The sequence below is a fragment of the Chelonoidis abingdonii genome, chromosome 7, assembly GCF_003597395.2.
Source record: "Chelonoidis abingdonii isolate Lonesome George chromosome 7, CheloAbing_2.0, whole genome shotgun sequence".
Lineage (NCBI taxonomy): Eukaryota > Metazoa > Chordata > Testudines > Testudinidae > Chelonoidis > Chelonoidis abingdonii.
This window is the reverse complement of record NC_133775.1, coordinates 81527405-81549613: the sequence shown is the minus strand read 5'-3', so window position 1 is coordinate 81549613 and position 22209 is coordinate 81527405. Positions and strand designations below refer to the sequence as shown.

Below are 22209 nucleotides of genomic sequence, written 5' to 3'. Positions count from 1 at the left end.
GGGCAATTGCAAGTGTCCTCATACCAGAGACACTCAAATCATCACTTAATTTTGGTCTGAAAAAAACTCACTACATAACTGCTAAAATTTTGCCAGGATGTCCTCATTTAACAATGCTGGTTACAAATCTCCATTGCAAAGCATCAGAAATTACATATTCAATTATGTGGTTCACCTTTGCACACATGGATGTGGTATATAGGTGCTTATCCACCCACACGTGCAAATTCAATTCGCACAAAAACAAGCAGTAGCATATATGCTTCTGGGTGGAAAAGAATAGATCCTTTATGTCAATTTGTGACTTCCCATAAAAACTCTCAATTTAAATACATTTCTATTTAATACTATCAGATCAAGGTACGCCTGGTATGGTTAAAGTATTATAAAGCAAGGAAAATGCAAGATGGATTAATTATGGAAGTATTACAAAACAGAGATATTAGGAATGGTGGTTAAGCATTTGAAAGTGCTTCAAATACCAGATGGCAATAGTATATAGTCTCTCTTCAAGCGGGAAATGGTACATTTCACTTCATGTTGTTAACGGGGCTGTCAAGACCTATACAGAGTCCTCTCACTCTAGTGTTGGACCCTGGGTATCCATATTTAAGATCTGGAGGGCTTGCTCCTGCACTCCTTACTCAAATAACCCTCACTGAGATGAAGAATGTAGAATCAGGCCCTTGAAAGACAAAACTGCTCTTTTAAACTAACTCCGTGGAAGTGGAGCAGGAAAATGGCTCTACATCCTAAAGGTATTTCAGGCAGAAAGTCTAACATGGCTTCCCATATCTACACCTTCTCACTGTGGAGACTCCAGTATGGGAGACCCATGGCAAGTGGGAATGGTTCAGATTAGTAGATGCTTTTTGTATTTGTAAGAAAAACTACCATGAGAGTAAGACATAATTAAAAAAAGAACACTGAGTCAGATCATAGCCCCTACACCTACAAAGAGGGGATGGGCATTCTGCACTGAAGGGGGGGCTTTGCTGCTTCTCTAGCACCCTCTTCTTGCACCCCAGGAAGCTGTGGAGGGTGCCCCAGGGTCATGGGGCTGCAAGGAGGTTGTGATAGGGCAGACTGGGGTGGGGTACATGTATTGTCCTCATTTTGGCTCTGGAGAAATTAGTCAAAAATAATATAGCTCTAGTTCTTTCAGCTTTCATCCCAATGTTTTGGGGACAGCAGTGGCCAGTGGGAGGCAATAGTAGAGAAGTTCCAATGGAAATGTACTTCCAGTAGGGTGACCAGATGTCCTGATTTTATAGAGACAGTCACAATATTTGGGGCTTTGTCTTATATATAGGTGCCAATTACCCCCTACTACATCCCGATTTTTCATCCTTGCTATCTGGTCACCCTAACTTCCAGTGGGGAAAGGTTAGTACAGAACTGTAGGACTTAACTTGACTTTGGCCTATATGACTCCACAGGCATCTGCCAGTTTTCCGTAAAACTCCAGTGGCCTTTTCTACAGGGGGAACAAATCCAGCTTCCTCATATATGGGGGGTGGAGGGGGGGAGAGAAAGGCTCTGATTCAGTCAATGCATGCAAAGATTTCATCCCTCTGAGGCCTCTTTTGGGTGGATTTCTCCATAGATAAACCTAGGTTATTCCAATCAATAAGATGTCCTTCAAAGGGTTATCAAGCATCACCAGGGAGTATGTACACCCACACACAGTAGAGTATATAACACAATGATCTTAGAATCTGTGCCACACACAATTTTTATTTTCTTTGGTAATCAACCTATCTGGTCTGCATTTATAACAGTAAACTACAATAATTACAGAGACTAACATGTTATAGGTTCTGTCTCCATGTAGGCTGCTACAATGCCAAAGAATTTTGTGCAAGCTATTTGGTCTAAAAGACTCTTGCTGCAAGTTGAGTTTTTATCTGCATTATTTAAAAGTAAATAGGCGTATACAGAAAAGCTACAGCCATTTTTTACAGAATATATTATTGATATCAACTCGTGCTTTATTTTCTCTTTTCTGTTTCAGACTAATGCCCTCCCCCATTTTCTGTTGTCTCAGCTCTGCCTTATAAACTAAATAAACCCCGGGAAGAATTTCTCATGAGATTAGATGCTGGAGCCTAATAATAAATTGAAAAAATCCTCAGCTATCAAAATGAATAGAATACAGTGATGAAACCTTCAGAATACATTTTTGGAGATTTTCCAATTCATTTTGACATGAAATAGATGTCAGTTTAAACAGCTTTTTCTTGCTGGAAATGGTCCTTCCCCTCTTTTTTCTTGGTATCTGGTAGGTGTTTAGCAATTGAACACTGAAAAGTGTATGTGGTACTCTAATTCTTCAGTATTCTGACTGAGACAGAGACAAACCTTTGGGCCTCTGGAGCTGGACTGCTACAGCATATCTTCTTTGCAGAGCATATTCAGCTACAATATTCTCAACAACTTCCCAGTTGTCTTAGGGTATTAGCACAAAGGGTAATATTTATACCAATGGAACACTTTGGGAATAGAACACAACAGCTTCCTAATAATTTTACTCTGAAAAATTAATGATTATATCATTATCATGAACAGCAATTAGGGTTGCACAAAGCTTTCCTATTTAACTTTCTGCCATATTATACAAACGATGGTGACAAATTCTAGAAAAAGAATTTTCAAAGCCCATTTAAGTTGAGTTAATTTGAAACAACCACAGCTTTTCAGAGTATAATGGGAGACACGTTAATTTGAGTTGCTGCATTTGAAAAAGCACCACCATTTACACAGGACCAAACTTGATCGGATTCCACATCATATTTCGTGGTGGAACTTTATTCTCGTGACATTTACACAGAGCTAATCTAATACAGTAGCTAATGCTCCAATTCAGAGTAATACATTTAAAACTAAGTCTAAATATTTCAGTGAATTCAGCATACACTGAACAATAATGTCTTTCCTTAGTGGCTATCCCCCATTTAAGAAGAGAACTTGTTTCTAGGTAAAGCTGTCTGCCTTGTAGCTTGGGTGGTAAAAGCTTTTGGAGACAGAGGACATCATAGTGTCGAATTTATAGAAAAACTTAAAACTAAAATAATACAGAGGAGAGATTTTGTTTTCATTTCTTTCTTAGCCAATGAAGCAAAAGACAGAATGAATTCATTCACTTGACCTTTAGTAGGCAAATAAACTATGGTATGAACCAAAAAAACGTACTTTTAAATTTATTTCCCAGATTAAGTTAGCTATGGATTAGGTTAATAGATTCCCAGGCCAGAAGGGACCACTGTGATCATCTAGTCTGAGTTTCTGTATAGCCCACGCCGTAGAACTTCCCCAAAATAATTCCTAGAGCAGCTCCTTTAGAAAACCATCCAACCTTGATTTAAAAATTGCCAGGGAAGGAGAATCCAACATGACTGTTGGTAAATTGTTCCAATGCTTAATTACTCACTGTTAAAAACTTACATTTTGAATTTGTCTGGTTTCAACTTCTAAACACTGGTAATACTTTTCTCTGTTAGATTGAAGAGACCATTATTAAATATTTGTTCCTCAGGTAGATTCTTATAGACTGTGACCAAGTCACCCCTTAGCCTTCTCTTTGTTAAACTAAATAGATTGAACTCCCTGAGTCTAACATTAAAAGGCAGGCTTTCTAATCCTTTAATCATTCTCAAAACTCTTCTCTGAGTCATCGCCAATTTTCATCGTGAGTGTATATCAGCTGCCTTAATGTAGGAGAACTGTCTGGAGGCCAAAATAATATCTTTTGATTCCTAATGCTTTTAGATGCTGTAGCTCTGTAGTTTTAGATTTAAATATTTGGGCCCATTTCATCCCCACTTTAATTTCAGCATCACACCATTGATGGAACTGGTCCAATAGGTACACTTAAAATTCCTCTTAAGTTTTATCCATCATTCTGATAATAAACTAATATCTGCCACATCTCTCATGCAAAATAAAAAGGAAAGTGCAATCAGATATAAGCTACCTGAAAAGGTTTTTCCAACCCTGCAGTTCCTAATACAGATCTGTCAAACAAGGATTTAAGCCCAGATCCTCAAAGGTATTTAGGTTCCTAACTCCCACTGAGTTCAACAGGAGTTAGGCACCTAAATACCTTTGAAGATCTTGGTCTTAGGAACTCTAAGAAGGTGCCAATTTACCTTCATTTTGTGAGTACCTATTTTATAAAATGTATGGATAGTTAAGCATTCGTACAGCAACTTCATCCTGTAATCTCAAAGAGCATTACAAACAAGTTAGGGCATATTGAGTTAGGTGCTGTACACACATATTGTAAGAGAAATTTATCCCCCTGAATCTTACTAACGATATGAACAAAATCTACTCCCAGACAAAGGGATAGGGGAGAAGTGTTGCTATTTTACATAAGGGAAATTGAGGCACAGAGAGTAAGGGACTGGCCCCAGGCCACACTCTATGGCAGAGCCAGGAATTGAACCCTGATCGCCTGAGGCCCACAGTAGTGTGTAAACTACAAGGCCATCCTCTCAAAAATTACATAGGGAAATTTCAATCTTCTTTCTCAGCAGAAAGGACAAGCACAAAATTACAGAGCAAATGAGAGAGAACAAGGAGGAACTAAACTATTGACTTCCAGACCTGTGCTCTAACCACTAAAACATACACTACCTCATAATGACTTCACCCAAGGAGATGAAATGGCTCAGGATTTTGGTAGTGCGATATAGAAACTTGCCCCTTCAGGTTGCTCTTGTGAATTGAGATGGGTCAGTAACAGAGTTGTTATTACTGAATGTGTATTAGAGACTCAGAAAAAGGAGACTAAAGTTCTCATAAATAACTCCCCACCACAGAGCAATAAAAGTCGCTCAGCTCCTTTCTGGTAATCTTAGAGAGATCAAAGCCTGAATACCGCTTCCCCTAAGGATGGCCCTTTTCCCGCTCATGGTTGTGGCACATGGGCATGCCTTGAAGTGCTGCTGCATGCACTCTGCTTGCTTTGAAAATAAAGAGGGCACCTCAGACTCCAGGAATTCCCTCCAGCACCTTTCACAGGCACTAACTTTACATAAAAAAATAACAAGAAAAATGATGCATTTAAAATGACAACTGCTCCTTTTCTAACTTGTCAGTTTTTTATATCAGTGAACACTTGGATTTGAGGTGATACCACTATCACAGGGTGCCAAAGCGGCACGTAATGCTTTGAATCTCTTGTAATTTTTTGTATAATAGAATGCCTGCTTGGCCATAAAGGCAAGTCCACAGGAACATTCTGTGCTAAGAGAGGAAGGCAAAAGGAAAATACAGTTCTCAGATAGTAACTATGAGGCATAAGGGAAGAACAGGAAAAACTATTGTAATTTGGGGATTTAAAAAAAAAATTAAGATAAAAATTAGGAGTTGCTTGGCAATGCTACATCTAAGTTCTAAAATTAAATTAGAGTCAAAACATTTTTGATGGGCTGTTCAGAACGTTCTTTGAAATCAAGGCAACTTTCTTTTACCAAAAAAGATAGTCTGGCAGAAAGTGAGGCAGTGAAGTATGAAATGTAGCAGGAAATTTCAGATTTCAATGACTTGAAGAGGTCTGGGGTTTCAGTTCACTTCACCAAGAAGATGGGGCATTTGCAAAATTTGGATTCAGATCTAGGTTTAGGTTTGAATTTTGAACTCTCTGAAGTATGAACAGGTTTTATTTTGGGCTCATCTCTACTAAAATTGCTATTTAAAAATGACATGCACAAAATATGGTTTTGTTTAAAAGACAGTAATGAGGGCTCCAAAGCTAATTTTCTCTATCATGCTCTGTTAGTGTTGAAATCAGTTTTCTGACAACTGTAAGACCTTAATACCCATTCAAAAGGCCATTTTATAACTATTGATCTATTTCCTTTTTTTAAATTGTCAGATTTGAAATACTGATTTAAATTCTCTATTTTCGCTATAGCTAAAAATACCCTTTTACAGAATAATTCAATCTCTCTCAGTTTGAAAGAGCTTCCCACTTACAGTATATTAAGCAGACTGCAAAATCTTTCCTGACTGAAGCAGCCCCAAGGGCAAGTCTGCCTAAGCTTTCAGCTAAACTGTTTCTCTCCTTTTAATAAAAAAGAAACTTAAACTTAATCGCATGTTAACTGTTAGTGCACAAACAGTGCTGATTGTCAGGAAAGGACAGACATTTGCATCCACAAACAGATATTTCTATCAGATATTCCACTACAGGGTTATCACATTGATTAGCAGAAATGACGCAGATGGTAATATAGCAGCACTGAGAAATGGCACACAGCATGCTAGTAAGTCTATATTCATTTCAGCTGACTCCTTAGAGTAAATTTGCTTGTATCTACTTGATTGCAACAAGTTGAATGTACAGTACTCAAAAGTAATGTTAATGCTGAATGCACAGTACTATACTGAAAACTGCTGCTGCTGCTGCTACTTACTCCAGGCCACTATTCCAAATTGGGTGTTATCCAAGTCTCACTGGTTAAAGTAGAGCAAAACAGGATGGAGAGCTCACCCATTTTGGTGATGGTCACTGCAGGCCTTGACGTACAGCAGGCATGTGTGAGAACGTTGCTTAACTTGTGGTGACAGGTAACAGCACAAGACAACAGGACAGAAGGAGCAAAAATGTTCATCTCTCCAAAAGAGCTCATAGTCAGCCAAGCAAAAGTGAGTTTGTGTGTGTGCATAGAGTACGTGGAGCTGTGTCAGGATTTATAACTTGAGCTCCACACTCCTGTTCCTGTCATGTTTATATGACTGACCAGGACAGAGAATGGACACTATTAAAAAATAAATCAAACTGGAAAGCCTGGGCAGGATGCAAGGGACCAGTCCTTGGAAAACTGAAATATCCAATGCAATGTCCACCATGGTAGATGAAGATACTTCAAAAAGATTCTTAGCAAAATTATGTATCTGTGTTTCCCCCGAACAGTAGCGTTTCCATTGGAGTATGATAGTGATGGGCTACCTTCTGTCATTTATGAGGATCAGCTGCATTTCCAACTTGTGTCCAGAATGCCTAAAGGATAGGTATAATTGATGTGGCAAGACAACCTTCACAGTATCTAGATGACCCTTGTCAGTCAGGGAGAGGCTGAGTGACAGGGCATGAGGCAGGGAGCTTATGGAAACTGCTGAAAGAGACCAGGTGATGATCAGAGAGAGAGAACTGAGCAACAGAGAGGTCAGAGAGAGCAGTGCTTGATGAAAACTAAGTCAATTGAACGGCCCTTTTAGCAAGTGAGAGTTGAACTAGATCTGCAGGTAGAACAGAGAGGAGAGGGTGTGCAAATGTACAGCTAAGGGGTTGGATGGGTCATCAACATGGAAGCTGAAGTTGCCAAATAAGAGAATGAGAGATTGCGAGGAAAGGAAGAGAGAGTGAGAGATAGGAATACATTAAACATTTTGTATGTATGCATAGCAATACAAATAAAAAAAGGCACTAAAAGAGTTGATGTATATCTAGGTTTTCATACCACCCCTATCACTGTTTTATCGAAGTGCTTAGGGTCACCATAGTATTATGCGCCCAGAGACAGCATGATTGATGTATATTTAATCTAAAACTAGACTATGCTCATTATAATAACATAAGTAACTCCAATGTTTTCTCCTCAATGCAAAACCTTGCAATTTCCCATAGACCTAATAACAGCAGCTGGATACTGTCAGGCCTTTATTAGAGATTACTGCTCCTTTAAAAAAAAAGAAATAAAACTCAAGTACTGGGGTAATGTATGGAAAGCATGCTTGGGAAAGTTGCTTCAGACAAAAAAACTTTTCTATGGGATTGATGTGGAGGGAAGTGAGGCTGTATACTGGATCAGCGTGCTACTCTTTTACTTCTGACAGCAGGACTAGAAATCTGAGTAAACTCAAAGGACAAGTCTTCCCTTCAGAACCGTGCACAGAGCAAAGGAAGCAGGTAGGTGTCATTTGGCAGCATGGCTCCAAATGTCAAGGAAAGAATGGGCTTTCAGGTATTGTCTTCCATTTCATACCTACCCCACAATCTGTCCATCTGCTGTATGGCCGTAGGCCCAATCTGTGATCCCATAATTGTCCTACCATCCCTTTAAGGGCAGTCCTTTCACTCCTTCCCCAGTTAACCATTTGCCAAAAACTTGGAGTTGATAAGACTTGTGGTGTTGCATATGTCTCATGGGAACTTCTGAAGATTTGACCCTCCCTGGATAATTCCAGATTTCTGCACATCACAGAACCAGGCCATTTACTGGGACTTAATATGACTGGCAATCTCTACATTTAGAGACACTGGAATAGCAGGATGGAAGTGTGTTGGCAAAGCAGTATGGGGAAAACCTGTGCAGCACCTGTCTGCACTACGCCTAGCTCTGGATAGTTCTAGTAACCCCTGGTTTTGAGACTTCAATTAACGTACAAATTACAAAGTAAATCTTCTAGAATGTATTTCATATGTAAAAAGGATAAAAGCAATAAAGTTAAGAGTAATTGCTTCACTGTGGGGGCTTGATGCAAGTTGCCCTTCCTTAAAGTTGACATCAAGGGCACTGAGACACAGTTTCTATGTTCAACACACTTATGAGTCTCTATAGTCAATCCAGAATGGAAACCCAGGAGGAAAATTGGAGAAGCAGAGTCTAGGTTTCCAGCCTGCCATCACTGTAATAACACTAGAGCTGATGCTCTACTTAGGCTTTTGAGCTGAAGTAGGATATGAGAAATTCTACCCACTGCAGAATGAAATTCTCTGTCCCCTTGTAAGAGGTATATTCATTTCAGCACTTTGTTATTTAGTACCTGTTGCACTTAGAAATTTCCTGTTGTAGAGGTATTTTGGAGTTTTATATGCAACACTAATTTACTGGCTTGGTAAGCTGTATGGCCGTGTTCTTTTATTAAAATGTGATGTATAAAGTATGTTACATTTTAATAAAAAGCATTTCAGCTGACAGCTTGTTGCCATTCTAACATGGAAAATGGGAGTTCATAAATGCAGACTCCACAGCATTCATCAAAATTCCACTAAAATATTCCCCTTCGTTACTTGGAACACCACATCAGACCCGTCCCAGAGAAAAAGCCATGAATCATCAGGAAATAAATGCTAAATCCTTGCCCCAGCCATCTCCAAGGGCTCTGTCCACAGTGACACAACTACCATTCTAATACATGTTGTGAGGGGCAGGATACAGTCACCCAGCATGAGGGGAGCCATTGCTCTTCAGGGCTCACAGCAAACCAGCGTGCAGTATGTCTGAGAATGGAGGCAGGCTGGGGGAGGAACTGGTCATTTCTCCTTTGGGGGAGGTCAGCACCTGCTGAAATGATAGGCAAGTAATCAGTCTTTTGGGGAGTGCTGGAGTATGAGTGGCTGCAGCGATAGCCATGGAGAGGCCACTGCTACTCTGGTTGGGGAGGTCAAGGATTCCCTTCTCATACAGACCATTGTGGATCTTTTGTATATATAGACTAGCTACTCAAAAGCCATGCAGTTTGAAGATTGGATGTTGAACCTGTCACAGGAAGTGGTTACTTAAATAATTGGCACCACTTGCCAAAGAATAATTGCTCACTAGTAGTATAGAGCATAGAATAATAGAATATTAGGGTTGGAAGAGACCTCAGGAGGTCATCTAGTCCAATCCCATGCTCAAAGCAGGACCAGCACCAACTAAATCATCCCAGACAGGGCTTTGTCAAGCTGGGCCTTAAAAACCTCTAAGGATGGAGATTCTACCACCTCCCTAGGTAACCCATTCCAGTGCTTCACCGCCCTCCTAGTAAAATAGTTTTTCCTAATATCCAAACTAGATCTCCCCCTCCACTGCAACTTGAGACCATTGCTCCTTGTTCTGTCATCTGCCACCATCGAGAACAGCCTAGCTCCATCCTCTTTGGAACCTCCTCGCTCTTCTCTTCTGCAGGCAAAATAACCCCAGTTACCTCAGCTTCTCCTAATAAGTCATGTGCCCCAGGCCCCTAATAATTTTCGGTGTCCTCCGCTGGACTCTCTCCAATTTGTCCACATCCCTTCTGTAGTGGGGGGACCAAAGCTGGACACATTACTGCAGGTGTGGCATCACCAGTACTGAACAGAGGGGAACAATCACTTCCCTTGATCAGCTGGCAATGCTCCTACTAATATAGCCCAACAGGTAACAAGGTCTGACTCATATCCAGCTTCTTGTCCCAGGTCCTTTTCTGCAGAACTACTGCTTAGCGAATTGGTCCCCAGCCTGTAGCGGTGCATGGGATTCTTCCTTTCTAAGTGCAGGACTCTGCACTTGTCCTTGTACCTCAGATTTCTTTTGGCCCAATCCTCCAATTTGTCTAGGTCACTCTGGACCCTATCCTTACCCTCCAGCATATCTGCCTCTTCCCCCAGCTTAGTGTTATCTGAGAACTTGCTGAGGGTGCAATTAATCCCATCATCCAGATCATTAATAGCATCTTCAAGGATTCAGGATGTATCCTGTGATGTGTTGAATATAGACCGGCGAATGGCTCTGATACATCCTTATGTCACATAGCAATGCTTTGGTGAGAGGTAAAAATATCACCTTCAAGGGTTAACTCTAAAATCTAGTTTTCCTGCAAGTTACTGAAATCTGCTGGGGAGTCTCCTGGGTTCCAGTTCTTTCTTCCAAATCTACCATCTTGCTACAGAAACAGAGACTGGAAGACATTTGTTTCATAGTCCTATTAAACCTGCTGGGGTGCTCCTGTTTCTGCCAGAGCAGGTAATGAATACGTGGTGGTTTAAAGCAGTAGTTGATGCTATTAGAGAAACACAGACAGTTTAGCAATGTCTGAGCTATGGAAGTCAAAACTTCTTAGTTTAAAAAATCTGTTAAACTTTAACTGTCCTCAATATATAGCAGGGACATGGTGGGAGGCACAGAAGAATCTATGATTGTTAATAGAAAATTAAAATCTTCAGGTAGCTTTTACCCCTGAAATACAGTTTTAAAAAGCTTTTAAATCTAAAACTTTTGGAATTCTGACAGATAACTAGGTCCTAGATGATACGAGGCTTTTTAGAACATAACCAACATCTGGACCTGGCCCTGGAAACAAAGAGGAAACTTGTGAGCTTGATTATATTCTTTTCATTTCAGACCTGTCATGCTTTAAATCAAAAGATCACACACCTTTTGCTTCAGGAATTGATGTCAAGAGAAATTTGCCTGGCTTTGTTTTTAGTGACAAACTGGAAGCTCAGCTCAGGTTGGCTGAAAGAATCAGCAAGTGGCAAAATCAGCTGAGACTGCTTCAGGGTTTTACTTCCAAAAGAAGCAATATTGAAAGCACACAAAAAGAGGTATGGTTTGGAGCTAGTTCCATTGCTAAGTTTTTGGATTTAAAATGCAAAGCCAAACTAGAAGGTTGCAAATTCAAGTAGATTAGACTGTTCAGTTCCATGCAGCTGTACTTGTAATATCACAAACTGCTACTTTCATTTGGAAAGAATGACTAAAGGATATAGCAAACTGCAGAAATCTGTGATATTGCTGTCACAAAGGAATGAAGTTAATTCATGTCACTGGTGTACAGCATATAAAATATTATTACACTCATTATAACAATCCTGACCATAAAAACATCAGTGTTGCACAGTTATATGGAACTGAAGTAATACCTGTAATTCCCGATTGACTACAAATCATGCCCGAGGGAAGTTCTGGAGCTCCAGCATGATGAGGGCATAATCTAGTCTGCAGAAGCTTTACTACTAGCGATGCCACATTAGAAGGATAAGAATGGACTTGACTTTCAGATGAAACCATATTATTACACCATGAACTGAGCAAATTTGACCAGAAATCACTTTCACTTCTCCAGTTAGAGTCACTTTTCAGAGCAGAATTATACTTCATTCAGCAAGAATTTCCTTTAATAACTAAAAACCAATCTTGAGCATTTTAGGTAGTAATTGGTTCTCCCAGTAGTGTGTGCATCTATGCAAAACACCCAGGAGCTATATTTTACACCAGACATGACACCACACACACTCACTATGGATTTCTCTACACTGGAACATTCACAAAAGTTAAGATTAACTTCACAGCTTTACTTGAATAATGTGCATAATTAGAAGTGTATTAAATCCACGTGTGGACATTCTCTTTCAGAAGTAAAGTGGCCATAGTTTGCTGTTGCTTCATCCTCCCCAAAAGACATCTATGGAAGGTGCCACATAGTGTTTGAGAAAAAAAGTCTACACAAATACAGCATGTGCAACAGCAGTGGAAAATTCCCTCCACTGAACAGGAGGGGCTAACCCAACGAGTGAAACTGTAATGCCTGTTATATTCCTGGTCTCTCTTGTGTCTACCAATAATAGTGCTAATTAGCATAAATCAGATATGGTTCAATAGGAAATGGACTGACTAACTTCATACTCTCATCATATGGTAATTAACTTCGTTCATATATAAACTGTCATTAGCTGCTAACAACTTCCAGTAACTACTCAGCTGGGCTAGATTTCAGTGTGTGATCTAGAGATGAGAAGCTCTATATTCTTACTACCAACTCTTCAAGCCATCCAGTTCCTCTAGTATTATGTTTTCTTTCCATGGAAAGAACCAAAAAAAAAAGGTACATTCATAGCAAATGAAGAAAGCTAGAATGGCTCCCCCAACTCATGCACATTCACTTTACAATTTAATCTAATTACCTCTGTTATTTTAGACATTTCATGAGAAGAGAAAAGAAAAGAATCCACTGTTTGTTTTCCCTGCTGTTTCTTTTGAAAAATGCCATGCAGTGGGATTATTAGCCCACAGGTGCATATGTAGGGAATATATTTCCCATAGCTCTTTCAAACTGTCTGTTGTGAACTCAAGCTGCTAAAATGCACTATATATTATATAGTATTGATTTATTCATTTGTTCCCCACATATAGAATGAACAGAAACAAATACATGGCTTGCGTACAATTTAAAATGACATCTCCTCTCTATGCAGAGTAACATATGCAGTTACAGCCTACTCGGGTACAAGAAAAAGGCCACAATAATCAAAAAATAGAAGGAAAATATCAAAATACAATGATTCATTCACTGAAGTCAAGGGCAAACTTCCATGGACCTCAACTGGCACAGTACCTAGTGCCTTTTCTTGTGAAAGGAGTAACACAAAATGTAACTTACAGCTCAGTCACATCCTTGGGAATGCCTTTGGGCAGAATGCGCAGCCCTTTGTTACTGCAACGCACTACTGAGTCCATGCAAGTACATTGATCAGGACAACGAGGAGAGAGCAGACAGCTGCTTTCATCATTACCTGCAGAGAGAAAGCGAGAGTGAGAGCAAGAGCGAGAGCGAGAGCGAGAGAACACATGAGAGGATCCTGATATTTGGGAAGGAAATCAACCATGCAGGCCAGGAGGGCTTGCTTCAGAGGTAATTGCTCACATCTAATACAAAACAGGGACACCCATAAGTCTACAACAGATGCATTGTCAATTGGCCCCTAATATTTAGTGTCTCCCCATCATCACATACTGGATCACTGGTATGAGGGTGCAAAACTATTCTGAAAAATGCTGGCAACTGTTTTAAAAGGAAAAGTAAACAAAGTTTTATCAAAAAGTTAGGCAGCATTTTGAAATTCTACAAATCTTCATCCATTAAATAGCCTCTCCATGTCACCCCAACGCACGCACCCGGTGTTTGCTGAAACAGAAAACTTTACCAGACTATCAGCCTTAATCTTATCTTGACATAAGATTACAAGGACTCTTTTTTTAAAAAAATAACTATCTAAGCTTTATGTCCTCATGATGTAAATCTTTCAGTGTTAAGCGCTGACTTTTAATGTTGGCATGGCACTTCGTTTATCACTTTAATTGAAAAGGCTCATTGTTGACAAGAATAACTAGGCAAAAAACAAACTGAGCTATACTCTCAGAATTGCTGGCAATGCATCTGTGCATGCATAAAAATATTTAATACTCCTAAAGTGGATTCAAACATCCATAAACAACAGATTAAATCTCATAATTGAAGAACAACAGGGTTTGCATGGAAGAAACCAAGTCTTTGAAGTTAAGAACATTAAAGCATGGATTTTCCCCAAAAACAACATGCTTCACAAAACATTAGGAAAATACAAACTGTAGTATCAAGATGCATATGAAAGGAAACATTTAGTGAAACATATTCTAGATGATCATGATAGGAAGTATATACATGTTTATGAATGTAAATAGACTGAATGTATTGAACATTGAAATAGTAAAGTTAAACCATATGACCATGTTTCCATTAGATATTTTCATTTCTTTAAGATGGATAAAAAGACTAATTGAGGCAGAGATGATTTTCCTTCCTTCATGGGTCTGCCAGGTGTATGCTTGTGCTTTCAGGTTTAAACAAGACTGGAAGCCCTGCTAGAGGTCCGAAAAGTAATGCTAGCAACTTTCGCTCATGAGTGTGCTTGTCTGAAAAGTGATGGTTTGCATTAAAAATGACGGAGGGAAAAAGAAGAAAGGGGAATGAGAAAATAATCCCATCATTACAAAACAACCTATGCCATCAAGATAACTAAATAGCCACATGATCTTTTACTGTAACTCCTGGTCTGCCCTGCTCACTTCCCCTTATTGTTTACTAGACTCACTCATTACTTGCTGATCCTGCAAACGCTTAAGCCCAAGAGCAACTTTATGCACTTGAGTAGTCCCACTGAACACAAAGGAGGCGAATGTGCATTAGGTTACTCCACTTTCATTCTGCACTACTGCCCCCAGATCTTGCTTCATGGGGAGGTAGAGACTGATGTACAGAGGGAGCACAAACCACCTCAGATTCTGTCCCCACACAGAGCAGAACTGAGGCATTTCTGCAAAGTCCCTTGGACCACAGACCGTAGTTTTGTTCTGTGTTCATACAGCACCTAGCATGACGGGGGCCTGTTTCATGTCCAAGACTCCTAGCAGTTACAATGATAGGAACAATAACAACAGCAGAAACACCTGGGATCCTCCACAGCAGAGAAGGAAGAGTCAGAGTTTGCCCCTAAATGGCCACAGCCATTCATTACACTTCACTGAACCTTTCTGACTGATTTCTAAATCTCTAATATTCCTATATTCCCATTATATTTCTGCTGAAACGTCACCACCCCAAGATCTAGTAGGTTCTCCAAGCAAGCCCCATTCCCACTGTCCTCAGAGGTTAAAGGAATGGGAGGAAAAGTCAGTAACTGCACTGGAATTATTCTCAAGGAAGATTGCTTTGTTCGTCATACTCCCTGGCAAGCGGCTGAATGCACTTGGATTCAAGGGTGAAAAAAAGGTGTCCAGATAAACCAGCCTCAGCTGATTGCACAGGAAGAACTCATACTTCTATACTATCTAGGTTTGGAGGGAGGGGCCCCAGAACATGGGAATCACTAAGGTACTATCGCCAATAAAAATACAATTCCCAGATGATATAGAACAATGACATTTGATTAGAGACACATTTCTCTCCCTCATGACTACAGTAGAACCTCAGGGTTATGAATACCAGAGTTATGAACTGACCAGTCAACCCCACACCTCATTTGGAACCAAAAGTATGTAATCAGGCAACAGCAGAAACATTTTAAAAAAGCAAATACAGTATAGTACTATGTTAAATATAAACTACTAAAATAAAGGGAAAGCAGCATTTTCTTCTGCATAGTCCAGTTTCAAAGCTGTATTAAATGTCAATGTTCAGTTGTAAACTTTTGAAAGAACCACCAAAATGTTTTGTTCAGAGTTACGAACAACTCAGAGTTATGAACAACCTCCATTCCCATAACTCTGAGGTTCTACTGTAAATTTAATTCAGCTCTTTTCATCATGATATCGTGCTGCTGATTAGGTAGAAAAACCAGCAGAGATACAAATCTGGTAGTGAAATACCAAGTCCCATCCAGTTTCCTTACCATCACAGGTGAAGTCCTGTATGGCCACATCTTGAATCGGAATCTCCTTTAAGAAAGAGGGTTTCTGGCAACGTGGATTTCCACTAACAATTCTCCTTTTTCTCAGCCACTTCCCCAGCCATGCCAGGTGGCAATTACAATTAAAGGGATTAGACAGCAAATTACTGAAAGAAAATCAAAACAAAAACACATTGAACATGGTCAGCTACTATAGACATTGAGTGACTAGCAAAAGCCCATATATTCAGAGCTCAAGGATTGCACTCAAGTGAGAGCCTGGCCAAATCACTTAGGCTTGTTCTACACAGACATTTTGTACCAGTATAACTGTCTGTAAGGGGTGTGTGTTTTATACTGATACAGTTCTAGTGAGGATGCAGTTATATCGGTATTACATTGATATAACTTATTCCCTTTCCCTTAAGGAAATAAACTATATTGGTATAAGCACATTTATACTGGCATAACTGTGGCCACACTGGAGAAAAAGGGCGTGTACCACTTTACCACAGCCTTTGTGTATAGATAAGCCCTTGACGTGAGTGAGTTTATCCATCTAGAAAAGGCTGTGATAGTACCATACTTACCTGCCTCACAGCTATGGTGAGATACACACCATATCTTGTAACTGCTTCTGAAATATCTTTCAAATGCAGTCCAACTGTTGTAGCACAGCATGCGGCTATGCTACCATTGTAACAATTCATGATAAGAGAGCATTGGATGGACTGCCTAAGAGGGGTAAATGAATATCGCAGTTTGGGCTAGCAGTTTTTAGAAAAAGAAATCCCTGTGTACTCCAAATATCAACAATCATGCTGTCAAGCAAGATTCCTGAGGAACTGTGGGTAACAGCTGTCTTTTTAAACACATCTGTACCTCTAATACCATTGCTGAAGTCACTGTAGAGAGGACCTTAGTTCTTAGTTCTTAAAATATTTCTTAAAGATTGCTGGATCCTTTGGATGAAAGGTGGTGTTTTATTTAACACATTCATCAGCTTAGTTCTAGGATAACTGGAAAAAGAACCGAGAGAGTCTTGAAAGAAGATAAATGCTACCAGAGACTACAGCTAATACATTGAAATGTCTGTAATTTGTGTTTGTGTTGTTTTAAGCTCAACAGCAAACTAAGAGAAGAGGGTGATGCATGAAAAGCAGCAGTGGCTTCAAGTTTTTGAAAGATATCCCCAAGGAAGGAGAATGAACATGGGGCTTACCACTATCCCCCAAAATGTCAAATGAGGGGCCCAAAATGAAAGCTAGGGAATCCTCAGGGCCCTCCGTGAACCACGATAATTTGTGAGTGAATACATTCTCTGCCAGAGATAAAAATCAATGCAATTCCTCTGTTGGGCAGGAGATCTCCACTAAGACAGCAGGAATTTTAAGGCCCAATGAATGCAGCATCTCTTGTCCACGCAGCAAGTGTGTGAATTTAGCTGGAAACAGTGATATGGAGACACTGGAGGTGTTTGATATACTACATGCTCTTAAAAATCTGATGTCCCAGTCAAATAAAGCTATATCAAAGTTTCATCCAGTCAATGGTCTTCAGATTGCTATGGAATCTTATAAATAACATCTGAGTGAACTGTGAGGAAAACGAATAATCATACCACTGCCCAGACTATAAAGTTTTGGGCCAACACCACATACCCACAATATGGTTTACAGCCACTCTTAGAAAATTGGCTAACATTTATAGCAAAAAACACCCCAATGGTAGCAATAACCCAAAGCAATGAGTGTGTAATTACAAGTCGGCCTAGCACAAACTATTGAAATTTATAGTTAGAGTAAAAAAGGCAGAAGGGAACTCAGCACGATATGGTTCAACTACCAAAACCCCCCAACTTTCTTTGTCTCCACTATGACTCCACTAATCACTTCACTGTCAATAAAGAGGACTCAAAAAGAAGAGGAAAGGAGCAGCTTTCAGAGTCACAAAGTCATAAGCAAACATCTTTTTTCAGGTGAAAACTAGTACTGAAACCATCAATGTATTTCTAGTTATTTTCATACTAAATTGTTTTGCATTTTCTTACATCCATAATAGGACCACAGACAGAATGTCCTGTACATTTTCAAAATGGACTTACTTTGGCACAAACAATGCTTCCATGAACCAAATGATAAAACCTCCAAAGCCAGGGCAGCCAGTGCTTCACAGGCCACTTGCTATACTGCCCGTAAGAGACTTGAGTCATGTTCACACATAAATCCAAATAACAAAACACTCCCCAGTTAGAAGCAGATTATATGTATATAGAATGAGTTTCTTGAAGAAAAGGCTGTATTGAACTTAAAGAATATTTCACACATCTACAGCATCTTTATTCTGGGCATCTCCAAGAGCTTCATAAATATGAGTTTAATCCAAACCCTCTTATGAAGGTGATTATTGTCTCCACTTTACAGATGAATAAACTACATCAAAGAAGGGTTAGTGGAATAACCGTGGGTCCCAGTGATTCAGCAGATGATCAAGGAAGAGAATCCAGGTTCTAACTTATTAAACATGATTTCTTACAAACGAGACCATCTTTACTGTCAGACTCATGAAGCTGTACTGATTTCTGGCTCTACGGCTTTCTAATCAAGAAATAAAAGGTGAAAATAGAGAAAACATAAAAAAGTAACCTTACTCTTTTATTCACATTTCAGGATTCATACTTTATACACCTTTAACTTACTGAATCCACGGCAAAGATCTCTTTAGTGTAGAGTTTTGCTACATGGAAAAAAATATTATAACTCAATTATAAGGCTCTGAATCTGTCATTTTTATTAATGTGGAGCGGTATTTTAATACACAAGCAGTCCTAATGTTTCCAACAGAACTACTTGTGTAGTAAGACTCTGCTAGTATGGGTGGCATGAACTGGGTCCTAAGGGATTGTTGAGTCTGCTCATTCATATTGTTGAAATTTATCAGCTGTTTTTTGATTCACATCCAGTTCAGTTTTTCAGACCTCCACTACGATCCATAAGAACATAAGAACATAAGAATGGCCATACTGGGTCAGACCAATGGTCCATCCACCACAGTATCCTGTCTGCCGACAGTGACCAATGCCAGGTGTCCCAGAGGGAGTGAACCTAACAGGTAATGAGTAAATGATCTCTCTCCTGCCATCCATCTCCACCCTTTGACAAACAGAGGCTAGGGACACCATTCCTTACCCATCCTGGCTAATAGCCATTAATGGACTTAACCTCCATTAATTTATCTAGCTCTCTTTTAAACAGTTATAATCCTAGTCTTCTCCTCAGGCAAGGAGTTCCACAGGCTGACTGTGCACTGCATGAAGAAGAACTTCCTTTTATTTGTTTTAAATCTGCTGCCTATTAATTACATTGGGTGGTCCCTAGTTCTCATATTATGGGCACAAGTAAATAGCTTTTCCTTATTCACTTTCTCCACATCACTCATATTTTTATATACCTCTATCATATCCCGTTAGTCTCCTCTTTTCCAAGCTGAAAAGTCCTAGCCTCTTTAATCTCTCCTCATATGGGATCTGTTCCAAACTCCTCATCATTTTAGTTGCCCTTCTCTGAAACGTTTCTAATGCCAGTATATCTTTTTTGAGATGAGGAGACCACATCTGTACACACTATTCAAGATGTGGGTGTACCATGGATTTATATAAGGGCAATAATGTATTCTCTGTTTTATTCTCTATCCTTTTTTTAATGATTCTTAACATCCTGTTTGCTTTTTTGACTGCCACCGAACACTGAGTGGACGTCTTCAGAGAACTATCCATGATGATTCCAAGATCTCTTTCCTGATTAGTTGTAGCTAAATTAGCCCACATCATACTGTATGTATAGTCGGGGTTATTTTTTCCAATGTGCATTACTTTGTATGCATTTATCCACATTAAATTTTATTTGCATTTTGTTGCCCAATCACTTAATTTTGTAAGATCTTTTTGAAGATCTTCAGTCTTCTTTGGTCTTAATTATGTTGAGTAGTTTAGTATCATCTGCAAACTTTGCCACCTCACTGTTTACCCCTTTTTCCAGACCATTTAAGAATAAGTTGAATAGGATTGGTCCTAGGACTGAGCTTTGGGGAACACTAGTTACCCCTCTCCATTCTGAAAATTTACCATTTATTCCTACCCTTTGTTCCCTCTCTTTTAACCAGTTTTCAGTCCATAAAAGGATCTTCCTTCTTATCCCATCACAAATTAATTTACGTAAGAGCCTTTGAGGGACCTTGTCCACATGTTTGTTGACCCCGTCAAAGAACTCTAATAGATTAGAAAGACATGATTTCCCTTTACAGAAACCATGTTGACTTTTGCCCAACAATTTATGTTCTTCTATGTGTCTGACAATTTTATTCTTTACTATTGTTTCAACTAATTTGCCTGGTACTGACGTTAGACTTACCGTAATTGCCGGGACCACCTCTAGAATCCTTTTTAAATATTGGCATTACATTAGCTATCTTTCAGTCATTGGGCACAGAAGCTGATTTAAAGGACAGGTTATAAACCCTAGTTAATAGTTCCGCAATTTCACATTTGAGTTCTTTCAGAACTCTTGGGTGACAGCCATCTGGTCCCAGTGACTTGTTACTGTTAAGTTTATCAAATAATTCCAAAACCTCCTTTAGTAACACTTCAACCTGTGACAATTCATTAGATTTGTCACTTAGAAAGGACGGCTCAGGTTTGGGAATCTCCTTAACATCTTCAGTCGTGAAGACTGAAGCACAGAATTCATTTAGTTTCTCCGCAATGACTTTATCGTCTTTAAGTGCTCTTTTTGTATCTCAATCGTCCAGGGGCCTCACTGATTGTTTAGCAGGCTTCCTGCTTCTGATGTACTTAAAAAAACATTTTATTACCTTTTGAGATTTTGGCTAGCTGTTCTTCAAACTTCTTTTTGGCTTTCCTTATTACATGTTTACACTAATTTGGCAGTGTTTATTATGCTCCTTTCTATTTACCTCACTAGGATCTGACATCCACTTTTTAAAAGATAGCTTTTTATCTCTCACTGCTTCTTTTACATGGTTGTTAAGCCATGGTGGCTCTTTTTTAGTTCTTTTACTGTTTTTTAATTTGGGGTATACATTGAAATTGGGCCTCTATTATGGTGTCTTTGAAAAGTGTCATGCAGCTTGCAGGGATTTCGCTCTAGTCACTGTACCTTTTAATTTCTGTTTAACTAACCTCCTCATTGTTGCATAGTTCCCCTTTCTGAAATTAAATGCCACAGTGTTGGGCTCAGGGTTGTTTGTTCTGTATCATGAGAAAACAGCCATCATTCTTAAGGGCGCTCTTTAAAGAAATGGAGAGGAATAAAGCTAAATCAAACAAAAAATGAGGCTCATGACTTCAGAGTAACTGTTTAACAATCAAAGTTGGATGAACATTAAAATAAAGAGAGCTTACCAGAAGGGATAATGTCCCTCGTGTGGACTGTTCTGATATAATACTATTTACTCTTCAATATCTTATACACACTTCTCAATGTCTTAAACGCCTCTCTTGGTGGTTTTCCACAGTAGGATTTCTTGTTTTTTGGGAACACTGTCTTGCCGCCAAACAGATTTTACAAAGCATAACTTTAAGACTAATTCAGTGACAAGGACTCAGAGTGAGTCCTTAACACAATATTTTTCATGTGGTGGTATTACCAGAACATATTGGGCATGAGTATATGGCACATCTAATGCACTGTAAGCACAATGAGAGTATAATTATAATTATAATATAATCCAGTTAATTATGACAGAAGGGCAGGAAGTGCAACAGTTAAGACTGCATAATAATATCTGTGCTAGCACCCTGTTTTCAGCTGAATTTTGCCCCTTTGAGGATGAAATGTTTCATACTTGGTCTCCACCAAAAGGAAAGGTTATTATTATATTAATTATATTATATAAAAGGTAGAAGCTGAAGCAAAAATGGGTTAGCCAATTTTATCCACATAAATGCCTACTCCTATCATAGAAAGATTCTTGACTTCTTTTTCAAACCTGGAATAGATATGGTAGAAAATTGAAAAACAGCATGACAAAAATACGCCCTTCAGAAGGAGAAGCGTCTTTTTTAAAAAAATCAAGTGTTATATGTTCAAAGTACATTTTGCATGGGGGGAGGTTGTGTCAGCTCCTACATTTTATGTTTTCTCTGTTTTGACCTTTTATTTATGAATTAGGAGGCCCCTAGAGCTAAACACCAGCACATCCGTATTATATTCTCATAGGTAAAGTAGGGAAATGTGGCTTAGATGAAATTACTACAAGGTGCATGCACAACTGGTTGAAAGATCATTCTCAAA

General features: G+C 39.2%; 1 protein-coding gene across 1 annotated transcript in view; it reads right to left on the bottom strand.

The window, feature by feature from the left end:
* SLIT3 (slit guidance ligand 3) overlaps positions 1 to 22209 on the bottom strand; it is an 811806-nt gene that overhangs the window by 148249 nt on the left and 641348 nt on the right. The window contains exons 19-20 of the mRNA XM_075068072.1: positions 15902 to 16065; positions 13135 to 13267 (exon numbers count right to left, since the gene is read on the bottom strand). Coding sequence (XP_074924173.1) covers positions 13135 to 13267; positions 15902 to 16065 — 297 coding nt within the window. The remainder of the gene's footprint in view (positions 1 to 13134; positions 13268 to 15901; positions 16066 to 22209) is intronic.